Genomic DNA, 13,725 nt, shown 5'->3' with positions numbered 1-13,725 from the left:
CTCTGGAGAGACTCAAGCCCCGCGGATCAGCATTGTGTTTGTTACCCAACACATATTGCAAACTCTGGTTCTCCCCTTGCTCTGCTCTCCAGATAGCTCTTGCTTGTCGTATGTCCCTTTGCCTCTGGCACCCAATGCAGGAGCCTGGTCACCTCCAAGGAGGGAAAGTGCAACCTCAAATCCAGGCTAACCCAATGGCTGTAGTGGCACCATGTAGGAGAGGTCCCAGGGCATCTGCTGAAACATTGGCCCAGGTGTCCTTTCCAGGCAGCTCCACAAAGAAAAGAAATCATCACTTTTGTATGTCTGATTTATATTTCTTCAACCGCTGACGCTTGAGGCCAATGTCACCCCACAGGTGTTCAGTTCATGAAGGTTTCTGGTAAGCATGAGGTCAGCTTAAGTGATCCCACCCACCAAAACAATAGCTAGTATGGTAGTTATCCATTTTATTTGGCACACCATCCAGGAAAGTAATGCTCCAGATGTGTTATCTCCTGACCAGAAAATGACTAGTGGACCCAGGAAGGTGCTGTTAACAGGACAAACCTGGAAGATTTGGTGGAAGATGAGGGTGAGGAGGGATTTTTATAAGAGCAGCAATGAGACGTGCTGGGATTGTCACAGTAGGTCTTCATGTGATAGAAAGTCATAGAACCATAAAATTGTAGAAACACAGAATGATTTGGATTGGAAGGGACCTTAAATATCATCTAGTTCCAACCTCCCCCTGCCATGGGCAAGGACATCTTCCACTACACCAGGTTGCTCAAAGCCTCATCCAACCCGGCCTTGAACAATTCCGGCTATGAGGCATCCTGGTCCAGTGCCTCACCACTCTCAGGAGGGAAAAATTGCTTCCTTAAATGTAACCAAAATCTACTCTCTTTCAGTTTAAAGCCATTGCCCCTTGTCCTATCACTACATGCCCTTGTAAAAAGCTCCTCTCCAGCTTTCTTGTAGACTCCTTTAGGTACTGAAAGGCTGCTCGAAGGTGTCCTCAGAGCCTTCTCTTCTCCAGGTTGAACAAGCCCACCTCTCTCAGCTTGTCTTCAAAGGAGAGGTGCTCCAGCCCTCTGATCATCTTCAGATCAGGCTTCATCCTTTCCTCTATCCTCAAAGCCCTCTATTTAAGAGTAGAAGGGACAGCATGCCACCTTACCCTCCCTACTGGCAAGTTTGAGGCCAATACATCAAGCTCAGGCCTGGAGAAGAAGGTGAGTCATCGTGTTTAAAGGCTTGGAAAAGCTTTTAACTACTCTCTTCCTCTGCCTCGCAACAACTAAAAGATACGAAATTACACCAAGGCAAAACTCCTACCAAAGTTGTCACCAACTCTGATGAAAATAGGTTCAAAACATGGAAGTGCTGAGCTGCCCATGGGGCAGGAATATCAGGGCTGGTAGGTGGGAAGGGGCTGCGCAGAGTGACACGTTGCATGCAAGAGCTGCTGAGTGAGAAGAGCCATCCCTGCCCTGACAGCTGGTGGGAACCATCACGTCTCTCCCATGAGGTCTGTTGTTCTCCTTGATGGTTCCTCAGCTGCAGCGAGTCCATGGGGGCAGGTGTCTGAGCTCCCCAAAGGGGCCTCCTGAGCTCCTCCACGGCCCAAAAGCACAGAAGCATGAAAACCAATTTCTTTAAATACCTCTCTATAGTCATCTGGGGACTGTCCTGGTCCCTGTATCTTTTCTTCTTCAGCAAATACCCCCCTGGCAAGCTGGCCGTCTTTCTGAGCAGCTTCTCTGCTGCTCACTGTCTGCCTTCCTCTTATAAACATTATTGATCTCCAGTCACACCACCACCCATTGATCTTGGCTGACCCTATTGATGGTAGCTAGCTAAATTTCAGGCCAATTAAAGAAGGTGCTCCCAGAATTTAAAATTTTGGCACTGGGGAGGAGAGTTTGGGGAGGCTAATTAGGCTGAGCACCCATTTCTGTGGGGAAGGTGGTCAGCCAGGTTTAGATGCTGCATTTCTGGGTCATGATGAAATGTCAAGAACACCTCCAGGCTGAATCACCCCAGCAGGGCAATGCTGCCACTGGACCTGACTCTTCAGGATTTGTTTGCAGCATCCACAGATTGAGTACATGGCTACCCATTGAGCACAGTCTCACGGGGGTAGTGACTCCAAACCCAGCAGAGCTCTCTGAAACACGCGCTGTCCAATGCTTGGCAAAAAATGTACAGCACAGCAGGCAGCTTTGTAATTCAGAACACTAAAACGAAATTTAAAAAGTGCAAACGCAACAAACTAAACAAAGGAGGAGGAAAGGATATGAGGAATAGAGGGCTTTATGGGCAGAAATTGTCATCAGTCAGCTTCATTGGTGTTCCTTTGACTGACCCCATGCAAACAGGAGAGAAGATGAACACTGAACAAGCCCAGCTGTAAATAGCAGCCCTGGCCCATCTGCCTGGGTGCTTTGCTGGTGACATCTTTTCAAACACATGTCCACAACCAGAATTCTGATGCAAGTGTCTCCTTAGTCCAGCTCTGTAGAGATATACGAACCCACTGACTTTAGAGAGTTTAGTCCCAGGGCCAGGTTAATAGGCACCAAGAGCACAACTGGTACCATTCTCATGGACTGGAATGTTCACGGGAACTGGACTGTCTCTTCCCTGGTAGCTCCCTATAGCTCGAATGTTTTGCCTCTGAGTAGATAACACATGCACAGCATCTTAGTGTTTTAGCCTGGTTGCCCCACAGACCACTAACTTTAAAGCCAAGAAGCTCTGTACAACAACAGAGCTGCTTCTTTCCCCATGTGGGCTCTAGGCTGGGCCCTTACAGATGTCTCTGATGGCCAATCTGAGCCTGCACTGCAGTCTTCCACATGGCACATGCCCTGTAATACCTTTCTTCCACATCTCTACTTCTGACCACAGAACGAGTAGAAATGGGATTCTGTTCATGGTCTTGGTCACATCAGCAAGTTTAGTTGAAAATGGCTAACTGAGTCAGGTTATGGGAAGAGGACACCAAAACTAGACCTCGATTTTGTCCAGCAGGCACATGGGATGGTGTATAGGCCTGCACAGGAAGTGCACACAGATCATTGAATAATGCTTTTTATGTGGCTGGGTTTAACCTGAGGGAGCAGGAGGCACAGGGAGATATGGTAAAGTTGTTGTACCCCATGTCCTATCCCAGTCTCCAGCAGATCCTGAAGCAGAAACTCTGTAGTCCTCTTCTGCATCAGTCCCAGGGTCTCAACAAGAGCCCAGATGCCAATAATCTGAATCTTTGACCTTCAGTCTTCAGGTTCAGGAGCAGGACCAGTGGAATCAAATAAAGACAGCACTCATGCTCTTAGCTGTTTCTCCTGCTTTCAGTAGCATATGCTGAACTTCACTGTCTTCCTCTGATTTGGGCACCTTCAACACAAAGATACCCAAACCCCCATGACACCCAGCAAGCAGGGAAGTGTCAACTTCCATCTAGGAAAAAAAAACCCGAACATTAAAACTTTCACCCAGAAAAAAAAAAACAAAAACAAAAACACCAAACATCCAGACCGGCAGAGACCAGGACATTCCCCTCTTCATCCAGACAAGGTGACAAAGGCAGGGTCAGGGAGGGATCAGACTGCCTTCTAATAGATGGGTCATTTCATCCCTGTGATTCAGGACCCTGCCAAACTTCTTACACCCTCGTATCCTTCCCCATATCATCTCCATGCATGCAAACTGTTACAGCACCCACAGGAATCAACACCAGCCTCTCTTTGTGCCCCTCCTCCATTGCTGCGGATCAAAGCCCATGCATGGCAGGGAGAAAACAGCTCAAATTGCCCCAGAAATTATGGGACAAAGCAGCCACTTCTCAGTTTCTTCAGGAGCCTGAAGTTGCAGTTTTTACTCCTCCAGATCCCTTCCCTTCCTTGCTGCTTGTAAGCACTGGGAATATCCCAAGCCTGTTTGTTTAATGGCATGGACCACTCAAGACCTATTGAGAGCATTCAGCTTAATGAGGTGTGTGGCAATTATTGCTCTATCAAAACTAGAGCCAGGGAACAAAAAGAAATATATTTAAACTCAACAGATCTGCAATTCTGATGATGTGCTAAAGGACGTCCTTTCCCAGCCTGGTTGTCTCACCCTGCTGGAAGGCTGAAATGTAGGATACCGGTATCGGATTGCTGTCTGCAGCGAGTGCAAGAAGAGAGTGTACTGCACGGAGATTCGACGACTGGAGGTGACATTGGCAAAGCCAAAAGTGTCACACAGCCACACTAAACGATACCTGCTGAGAATCCAAAACCAATTTTCTAACCTGTTTAGCCCAGTGCTATCTGGGGGGGACGATGGGCTCACAGAAGACAGAATCAGCGCCCATAGATGTTGCAAGATTTCACCAATTATCAGAATGAGAAAAGGACAACATGGGAGAAGAGATGAGTTGCAGACGTGATAATGATGCTCTGGAAGAGACATGAAATCTATTGGTCTGCCCAACATGGAAAGAGACTGCTGTGGATTAGAGCACTCATGTCCACTGTCAGAGTACTTACTCACGGATAAGCTCTCAGCTTTGATAAGCCTCTGTTCCCAGCTTGTTAGGCAAAGATCAGAGCCCTTCTCCCTTGGATCTATTGTCTGCTAGATCTTCAAGATACCTGGTCCAAGCCCCATCTCTGCTAAGTCCTGACTTCACCCAAAGTCTTCAGGAGCTGCATCTCAATAGAGGAAACCAGCACTGAAAAAGGGAAAATCTCTTTCAAGGAAACCTAGGAGAAACCCCAGAGCTATATCCACCATGAGAGACAAGATCCACCAGGTCAGAGGGCTCGGCGCCAAGGAAACGCACAGAGTTCTGGTACCTCAAAGGTGAATCAGGCACCTGAAAAACTGCACGGATCCAGTTCCCCTTGGACAGACAATGTTTTCCATTTTTCAGTCTGCTCCCATCACATTAGTTCATCAGATATTCAGGGTGGGTGGTGAAAAGGGCGAGGAGTGCCTCTGTGCACCCTCCCTTCTGAGACATTAGCATCCTCGTCCTCATATTCAGCAGTTACAGTTGTAAAACGACACTGCAGATGTGATGATTTTGAATCTGGTGTCTGTGTTTTCCTGCATCTAAATTTCACCCTGTATTCCCATACAAAACATTTTTGGGCAGCTGCTATGGGTCCTGAATATGAGAGAATGTTAAACAACAACTTTTTTTTTATTTATTTTTTTTTTTAAAAAAAGGCATAACTGAAAAGCTGAGCCTTTCACCAGGCTGCCACTCATTAAATTACCTGCAAAAGTCCCCTCATAGCAATAATGGGAGTAGTTGCCTCTGAAACTCCCTCGGCAACTGGATGTAAATTCCACCTTTAGTCTCCCTGCTACCACAATAGCGCATTCAGACAGTAATTGCTGATGTTTCTGCATTGTGATCATGTCCACAAGCTGTTGGGCTCACAATGGAACTGATCGCTTTATTTTTCTCATTTTTCTCCTCCTCCCTCATCTCCCAAATAGGACATCTCCACACAGAGTGAATTTAGTGCTGAATCAGCAGCACAGACACAGGAAATATCTGCTCCTCCACTGGAAGGACCCTGGTACTTTTAGATTCCTGCCTGATTGCAAGGTCTTTGATGACCCCAGAGGAAAGGAGTAGGGCAGGCAGGGCTTGTACAAATCACAGAGACATGGGTGCTTAAACTGAGTCAGGAATCTCCTTTTCAGCACTCAGGAAGGAGTTACCCACACTTGCCTTATCCATAAAGGACCCCACTGACTGCACTCAAGAGGGACAGACCCATCATATTTTTTGCAAGCACATGTAGTGATAGGACAAGGGGCAATGGCTTTAAACTGAAAGAGGGCAGATTTAGATTGGATATAAGGACGGAATTCTTCCCTCTGAGGGTGATGAGGCACTGGAACAGGTTGCCCAGAGAAGCTGTGAATGCCCCATCCCTGGCAGTGTTCAAGGCCAGGTTAGATGAGGCTTTGAGCAACCTGATGTATTGGAAGGTGTCCCTGCCCATGGCAGGGGTGTTGGAACTGGATGATCTTTGAGGTCCCTTCCAACCCAAACCATTCTATGATTCTATGATTCTATGATCAGGAGTTGCCTATGTGGGTCCAGTGGAGACTCACTGCAGGAGACAAGGTGGTGAAGGTCCCCCATTTGTCAGGTGCCAGGCTCTGTTCAACCTCCTCCTCCAAGAGCTGTGAAGCGATATCAGCCCTTCCTCACAGTTGCTGTAGCTTGGACTTCAGCTGGGAAGACATTAAGTAAAATCCCCAATCCTTTGAGCAGGGCAACACAGGAAAAGTTCACACGTGAGCAGAAACCAGTCCTTTCTTGCCCCATGTTTTGCTGGTGACCTGTCACTGTACCCTAGCTCTGCTCTCAAGGATGTACAAACCAGACAGCAAGAGCAAACACAGATGTTGAAGCAAGGATCTGGAAATCAGCACACCTTCCCCAAGCACACTCTGCAAATCCATGCCAAGAGGAAGAAGAGGCAATGAAACTGCACCCATCCAACTCCCTTTGCCATTTGGTTGGCAAATCCAAAACCAATGCAATCTGAAGCCAAACAACTTTGTCTGCAAGCTCAGCTGTTGTTTGGGCCTGGAGGACTCTTGCGGAAGGAATAGAACCTGTGTGGTAAGAAGAGCTGAAGAGGTCAAGGAGACGATTGAGATTGCCCCTGGGCAATTACTCACGGCTTTTTATTAACCCCTGAGCTTTCATGGTCGCTAAAGCTCACCACAAACATAGGAAATGAATTACTGAGTTATTTCTGCCCTGAGGGAGACTCAAGGGGAGGAGAGCTGGGCCACACAGCACGATTCCTGCAGCAGGGATGAGGACAACTGATTCATTTGTCCCTACACCTCTGGTCCCTCTTCCACACCACAAACCCCCTTCAACAGTCACTCAGCTGAAGCTCAGTCCTGCTGAGAAGACATGCCATTTTGTCCAGCAGAACTGGGCAAGCATGAAGCAAAGCTTCCCAACAGCAACCGAGGTTTGGAGGATGTGTCCTGCAGTGAGAGATTTATGGAGTTCAGCCCACTTAATCCAGCAGAGGTTAAGAAGCAACTTCTTCGTGGGTCTATAAATGCCTCTCCAAACAGCAGAGAATGGACACTAGATGACTTCTTAATCTAGCAGATGGAGGTAGAAAAATATCTAAGGGCTGCAAAGTGAAACACCACTAACAAAACAGACGTGAAGTGATGAGTATGTGTGAAAAAGAAGGGTCTGCATTTGTTCAGAGCAGTGGGGAGAGCAAACCAATGGAAAAGTCTACAAGGAAAGGCAGGAAAACCCTCAGCGCTTCAGAATAGCAATATCTGGATTTGTTTTTTTGAGAATTAAGAAGTTGCATTTAAATCTCAGTTTCAAGTTCTTTACTGAAATGAATTTGTGAAATTCTCTGTCTGAGACATGAAACCAATCAGACTTGTTCATCAAAAAAATCCTTCCAGCCCTGGAGCCATCTACTTTACCGGAGAGCAAATAATTTATTTCAAGGGCACACATTTAACCCTGTTTTGCAGACAAAATCTTGGATCCCTCCAAGATAGGGATATGAAGAGCAAAAGTACCAGAGCACGCTAGTTATATCTCTGGGTCACCAAAATGTGACAGCACTGTAATGGCCTTCCAGGAACAGATTAGGTGGAGACAAGACTAATTAGACATTCATTAAATGCCTAACTCAGCACAGCACTTAAGCACACATTTAACCTTCTGTCATTGCAATGCCATGTCAGCGTCCCTTTTAAAGCTCCAGTTCAGATCAAAGTGCCGTCAGCTCACGTTTGGGAGGATCACCAGGATTTTCAGACTTTGAAGTCTCAATGCCCTGTGTTTCAGGAAGCTTTCCTATCTTCAACTTCCTGATCTCTTACCCCAAACCAGTGTGGGAGCCTATTCCAGGAATGCCAACTTGCATTCCTAGAAGAGAAATCATCTCTAAACATCAGCCCTACAACAGGTCTCTCTGCCTTCTTCCCTTGTTGCCTGAGTCAGTCAAGGGAGATCTGATGCTGGCCAAAAATAGTTCCCCTGTTGAATTACCATAAAATCAATCATCAAATGTTTGGTTTGGAAAGGATCTTCAAGATCATCTAGTTCCAACCCTGCTGCCATGCACACCTTCCAATACACCAGGTTGCTCAAAGCCTCATCCAGCCTGGCCTTGAACACTTCCAGGGATGGGGCATCCACAACTTCTCTGGGCAACCTGTTCCAGTGCCTCACCACCCTCAGAGGGAAGAATTTCTTCCTCAGATCTAATCAAAATCTCCCCTCTTTCAGTTTAAAACCATTACCCTTTGTCTTATCACTACATGCCATTGCAAGAAGTCCCTCTCCAGCTTTCTTGTAGGCCCCTTCAGGTACTGGAAGGCTACTAGAAGGTCTCCTCGAAGCCTGCTCTTCTCCAGGATAAACAACTCCAACTTTCTCAGCCTGTCTTCAAAGCAGAGGTGTTCCAGCCCTCAGATCATCTTCGTGGCCCTCCTCTGGACTCGCTCCAGCAGCTCCATGTCCTTCTTGGGGACTCCAGAGCTGAACACAGTACTGCAGGTGGGGTCTCATGAGAGCAAAGGGGCAGAACTGTCTCCCTCGACCTACTGAGAATTGTCAGCCAGAGAACTGTCTTCTCCTAGAAAAAATCCTATTCAAGCCTCCCTGAGTAGCAGTTGGAGGTAGCTGTAGCAAGGAGGGGAGATGTAGGGGGTGGGTGCTGGTGCCAATACATTTCCAAGTGTGTCTTGCTGATCACCAGGACAAGCTCCATGTGCAGCAAGACACCAAAATATCTCCTGCCGCCTCTGCATCCTGACAGATTCTTCCCACCTCCACCACCGCCCACCGTAACCTCTGCAATGTCTGCGTGGGATAGCGACTCACCAAACCCAGGAAGCAAATTTGGAGCGATCTCTCCTACTTCCAGACATTGAAGAACAGATGCTGCAGACAAGGCAGGGTCACTTCAGCAGAGTTACTTTGTGAAGTCCCTTGTAAATGACCGCAAACATCTCTAAGTAGCTGAACCAAGTGTAAATTCATTGGCATGAGTGAAATCAAGCTGTCAGTTGGGTTTCTTGAGTGTCCCAGCAGCTCTGGAGCAACAGGGTTAATGCACCTACTTCTCAGTGGTGGCCAGGAGATCTGTGGTCTGGATCAGTAGCAGAAGTTCATCTCGCAGCTCTGCTCTTTGGCCCCCAAAGCCAATGACTAGCCCAACAGATCTATTTTCAGACTACTTTTGAGTGTCTTCAGACACCATCTAATCCAGCACACAGCCACATACACGTATTCTCCATCCTTTGGTGTACCAGTGCCCAGGGATGAGGAGTGAACCTCTTCAAAGGGATCTCACCCGCAGACTCTGTGAGCCAAAGCACAGCTGTCTCTACTGCAGCATCTTATTGTAGCCTTTGCACCCATCCATTTGCTTTGGAAATATCCAAGATACAGAAGAGGCACATCAGGAAAAGTCAGGCTCTACGTTTCGAGATGGTATCTGGGTATCTGACAATTCCTTATGTGCATTGAAAGTCATCAGACTAGATTAGTGCAACACATGCATACATCCTTGTTCAAAGATTAAATTGTCAAAACAGACCCAGAAACAACAAATGACTCAGGAAGCAACAGGGAAAAAAAAAAAAAGGGGGGGGGGGGGGAAAGCTTGAAGGGAAAAAAATTGCTACAAGTACAATTAGAATAACAATGACAGCAATAATCAGCATCAGCACTTGGAAATCGGGAAACCTATCAAAATATTCCACCCACAAAACGCTGTTAAGGGATAGCTGGCTCTCTGTCCAAATCGGATCTCGCCTCCATCTTCCTGATGAAGCCTTTGCAAAAATCAAAACAGACACAGCGACAGACAGAGTAGCACATGGAGAGGCCGGGCACCCCGCAAGCGTCGTTTCGATGTAGATGGCATCCCACCAGTGAAGACAATAATTCTGTATCTTCAGTATGGAGCAGATGTGAGCAGCCAGCACAAAATTATCTACACTCTCTACAAATATTTGACACCCAGAAAGGATTTTGATTCAGCCACCTTTGAGCCTCTTTCATATTTATTTTCTGGGAACATGCAAGCACTCAAGCTGGACTAGGAGAGATCTTTACAAAAGCCAATATTAAGCTCGAATGCTTCAGGATTTGCGGAAAATCTTATTTCAAATTTCACCTTTGGTTGCAATGAAAAAGGTCACGCTGCTTGGGTGGAATGCATAAATCACCCAATCAGCAAAGGCAAGGCATGACACACGACTTAACGATGCTCGCGTCACTCCGAGGAGGCAGCCAACACGGTGCTCCTCGCAAGCTGTTCACACAGGAGAAAAGGGCATTGCAAAGAAATCCGAAATCTGGAGAGCCAACATTACCGCGTGCTCCTAGCCAGGGAGGGAGGCACGGCTGAAGAACTAATTTGCAGGATTTATGGCTCGGCCGTGTGCCTTCATGTATTGATTCACAGATCAGGGAGAAACAAAATCTCCCCCAAAATACACCGAGGAAAGCACTAATACCTGATCATATACTAATCTCTCAGCTAAAGCCAGACTGGGGTTTGCAAGCGAAACACGTCGCACGGCTTGGACCTGTGCCTGGGAACCTCCTTCCTACTGCAAGAAAATTCAGCCTCCTTCCCCCCGCCTTGAGAAATTCCCCCCGCCACCGATCGGGAGTGGCTGCAAAAGCCGGGCAGGAACCCCAAAGCCCCAGCCCCAGATGGATGCCAACTTTCTCCCGGTGGCAGAGGACATTTCAATCCAGCATCTGAAGAAGATGAGACCCTGTGGGGAGGGTCAGGTGCGGTCTGAACCTCGCCGAATCGGAGGCTCCCCTCCCCACTGCCCAGGTTCCCGTTTAGCATCACACCTCCGCTCTACATAACCTGCCTGCTGGCAGGTGGGACGGGAGCTGAGAATAAACACATCAGAGCGGATCCGATGCAGGTGCTGAAATAGAGGATTCACTTTTGGACCCCCCAACACTGGAACAGGTTGCCCAGAGGAGTTGTGGATGCCCCACCCCTGGAAGTGTTCAAGGTCAGGTTGGATGAGGCTTTGGGCAACCTGGTGTAGTGGAAAGTGACCCTGCCCATGGCAGGGGGGTTGGAACTAGGTGATCTTTAAGGTCCCTTCCAACTCAAACCATTCTATGTTTCTATGATTCCCTCCTCTTTTGCACGACATTGTAGCACCAGCTGAGACCACATCGGATCTCTCCAAGGAACACTCCTCTCCCCAAACCAGTGCCCAGAACAGACCTCAGAAGCATCTCACCCTTATTCATAACCCTTTTTGTCATGTCTCTTTCACCTCCCTAGTCCTTTTCCAGACCATACCATACTCAAGATCATCATCAAAACAGTGATGAAATACCTGAGGAATGAGTCCCACCAAGTAACACCACACAAGCAGCATAATGAGGGTTTTTTTTGCCTTTCCTCCAGAAGGAAAATGAGGCTGAGAACAAAATGAGCATGCCTTCCATTGTCATTCCCTCGAACCAAGCCTGAGAATTAAGTTTTTCCCAGGAACTAAAATGGTTGATAGGGCTGCTGAGAGCAGCCCACCTCGGGAGGTTGCTTGGATCCTGCCTTTTCTAGGACATCTGTAACTACTTTGGAAAACTGCTTACCCTCAGGTAAGACTCTCCCCTCAGCAGTTCTGAGGCTGCAGAAGTAAAACAAGTGAGACACAATGGGAATGAATGAAACGATTTGGGGTATATTCAGGGGAAGCTGCTTTGCAATTCCAATCTCAGGCTCGTGAAGATTACCAGACCTGCCTATCAATTTGAAAATAAGGTTTCCATACCAGGCATCTGCAGACTCAGACACAGAGATGACGGAGACAGTGTGATACCTGGGAGAGGAGAGCCCAACCAGCCCTCCCTCCCTCCCGAACGCCCCCAGCCACTCACCCAGGAACTCCGCTCCGCTGCTGTCCTTGGGGCTGCTCATGCAGTTCTCCAAGTAAATCCCATCCTTATAGCAATCTTCCTTCTTCCTTGTGAGCCCCAGGATCTCACTGGCTTGATCTAGGACCTCCCCTCCTGAGCAAGAGCACGGGGTCTGCATAATGCCACATGGGTGGGAGCTGCTGCTGATGGCCAAGCACGCGTCCAGCCACTTGCAGAGCATCTGGCAAGCAGCTTTGCTAGGGTTCCTGTTTCCCACCACGAGGTATTCCACTGAGAAGTCCCTCTCCTGAACCTTTGTGGGCTTCCACCGCACAGGCCAGCTCTCCACCCCTGGTGGTGCGGTCTGCTTCATCTGGAGGAATTGCTTGTTGGACTGGAGGAAGGCATAGCGGGTGGACCCATCACAGAGCTTCAACACATCGTCAAAGCTCTCCATGCCCAGGTAGGTGCGGGTGGACTCCAGGAAGGAGTCGAACTGGTAAGTGCGGATGTGCTGGTGGTCACATACGCCGGTAGGTTTTAGGATCTTCATGTACAAGGTGTACCTCCGAGGGTCAGGGTTCTGGATAATCCAAGAGCAGAGAGAGGAGTTCAACGGGAAGACAGCAAAGGAGGAGAAATACCCAAAGAATTTCCCCTGGACCAAAGTGGTGCAGGGAGTTTGTGCCAGGTCCAGAGCGACCACGGTCCACACAAAGTAGAGTGGCGATACCAAAAGCAGGTTCAGGGCAGATCCAATGCTCCTCATCCTAGGTCTCTGGTCCTCTGGAACTCAAAGTAAATGTCAAGCAGGCGCCAGATCCTGGACATAACAGGGACCAGCTTAGAGGAAAAGTGAGAGTTTAAGAGGCTCTGGATCCGAAATCAAGCCAATCCTCCCATGTCTGGATTTGAGCTCCCTCCTGTGGCCATAAGCAACACCTGGAAAAAAAAGGGAAGGGAAGGAGGAGGGGAGAGAAAGAAGAGAGATTTGGGATTTGGGTTTGCTTGGGTTTTGTTTTTTTTTTTTTTTTTTGTAGAGGTTTGCTTGCTTGTTTTTCATCAACCCTTTGCAAGGCTGAGAATACACATAGCATCCCCAATCCCAACACATCTCATCGGGGGAAGATTCAGCCCCACATCACCATCCCTATGCTAAATTTGGGAGTGTCCCCATCCCTGGAATGCCCTAATCCCCAAGAGTGGCCCAGTTGTGACTCACAATGGGGGACAACACAGCTGTGACCCTGCTTTCCCAGTGCCTTCTGCCCATGCAGTGCCCCTCCGCTGAGCTGAGCAGAGCCTTTGCCATGATTTCCAACCCTATCTTCAGAGAAAACACCGTTGATTTCTGTTTTAGGGCAATTCCAACCCTCTCCATCCCAACGGAACCAAGATGCAGGTTCAACACAGACTTCAAGCTGCACATGGGGAGGATGGGCTGGGCTCTGCCTCCTCTCTTCCTCCTGCCTGTCCTTTCTTTTTTTTTTTCTTCTTTCTTTCTTTTTCCCTCTCCTCCCTCCTCTTCCACCAAACGCAGGGGGAGTTGTTCAGTACCTCAACCCTGGTCTAACTCTGAGCCCAGACAGGAGGACAGGGCTGGAAGGAGATGTACACCCAGTACAGGAGGTAAAAATGGGGACAGAGGTAGATTTTAGGTCTTACCACATCAAGAAGCCACCCTGCCTTTCACCCCTGTGTGCAGGACCCCCCAAAGCCTGCAGTACTGCAGCAAGACACAGAGCATCTCCAGAGAGTGTGAATCCTCCCTGCCACCCCCAGGATCTCCTTCAGCCCCTGATGCTCTTCCAGCAAAA

At 48.2% G+C, this 13,725-nt stretch overlaps 1 protein-coding gene across 4 annotated transcripts in view; it reads right to left on the bottom strand.

Moving 5' to 3' along the window:
* ADGRB1 (adhesion G protein-coupled receptor B1) overlaps window positions 1-12,677 on the bottom strand; it is a 215,458-nt gene extending 202,781 nt beyond the window's left edge. For all 4 annotated transcript variants that reach the window (XM_086609591.1, XM_086609592.1, XM_086609594.1 and 1 more), the window contains exon 1: window positions 11,930-12,677. In XM_086609591.1, coding sequence (XP_086465717.1) covers window positions 11,930-12,677 — 748 coding nt within the window. The remainder of the gene's footprint in view (window positions 1-11,929) is intronic.
* Between the last annotated feature and the right edge of the window lie 1,048 nt (window positions 12,678-13,725).

Source organism: Tauraco erythrolophus, chromosome 3, assembly GCF_009769465.1.
Source record: "Tauraco erythrolophus isolate bTauEry1 chromosome 3, bTauEry1.pri, whole genome shotgun sequence".
NCBI classification, from domain to species: Eukaryota; Metazoa; Chordata; class Aves; order Musophagiformes; family Musophagidae; genus Tauraco; species Tauraco erythrolophus.
The sequence above is the reverse complement of the archived record's forward strand: the minus strand, read 5'-3'. Positions and strand labels throughout refer to the sequence as shown.